At 57.8% G+C, this 630-nt stretch overlaps 1 protein-coding gene across 1 annotated transcript in view; it reads right to left on the bottom strand.

Annotated features, from left to right (window-relative positions):
* Window positions 1-630, bottom strand: part of IKBKE (inhibitor of nuclear factor kappa B kinase subunit epsilon) — a 7,321-nt gene that overhangs the window by 3,373 nt on the left and 3,318 nt on the right. The window contains exons 4-5 of the mRNA XM_057387577.1: window positions 115-333; window positions 23-34 (exon numbers count right to left, since the gene is read on the bottom strand). Of these exons, the coding sequence (XP_057243560.1) occupies window positions 23-34; window positions 115-333 (231 nt within the window). The remainder of the gene's footprint in view (window positions 1-22; window positions 35-114; window positions 334-630) is intronic.

Here is a 630-nt window from a genome sequence, read left to right on the forward strand (position 1 = left end):
GAGCCCATCCTCTTCCCAAAATGATATCAGGTCGCTGCTGCTCCCAAAACCACCCAGCTATGGGACCGAGGGACAGACACCAGCACCCACCAGGCCGAGCCACACCCTACTCACGAGATACTCCTCCGTCCCGTAGACGGACACAAACTTCTCATCGTCCTCCAGCTCGCGGGCAGCCCCGAAATCGGTCAGTTTGTAGATGCTCTGGCCGTCCTCCCCCACCAGGCGCATGATGTTGCCGGGTTTGATGTCTCTGTGCACRACGCCGTTCTCACGGAGGTGGTTCATCCCCGCCACTGGGCACACACAGGGGGAAACAGCATTTTGGGGGGGCTYGGGTTGAGTTTAGGGACGGGAAAAGGGCTGGGGTGGATGGATTTAAATTTAAATGGGGGATGGAGAGRATGAGGATGGGGCAGGACCCAGCCCGTTCCTACAGCAGCTTCTCAGAGTGAGGAGAAACCCTTGGGCTGAACCCTGRAMMRRAGCAGTGGRTCACCCCAAAAACATCCCCTGAACAGCTCTGGGYCACCCCATAACCATCCCCTGTAACAGAGCAGTGGGTCACCCCAAAAACATYCCCTGAAGAGCTCAACCCCACCCTGCTCAGGGGTGCAATTTGTGACCCCT

The sequence above is a fragment of the Malurus melanocephalus genome, unplaced genomic scaffold (genome assembly GCF_030028575.1).
Source record: "Malurus melanocephalus ecotype Western Australia unplaced genomic scaffold, MMel_1.1 scaffold_1258, whole genome shotgun sequence".
NCBI lineage: Eukaryota > Metazoa > Chordata > Aves > Passeriformes > Maluridae > Malurus > Malurus melanocephalus.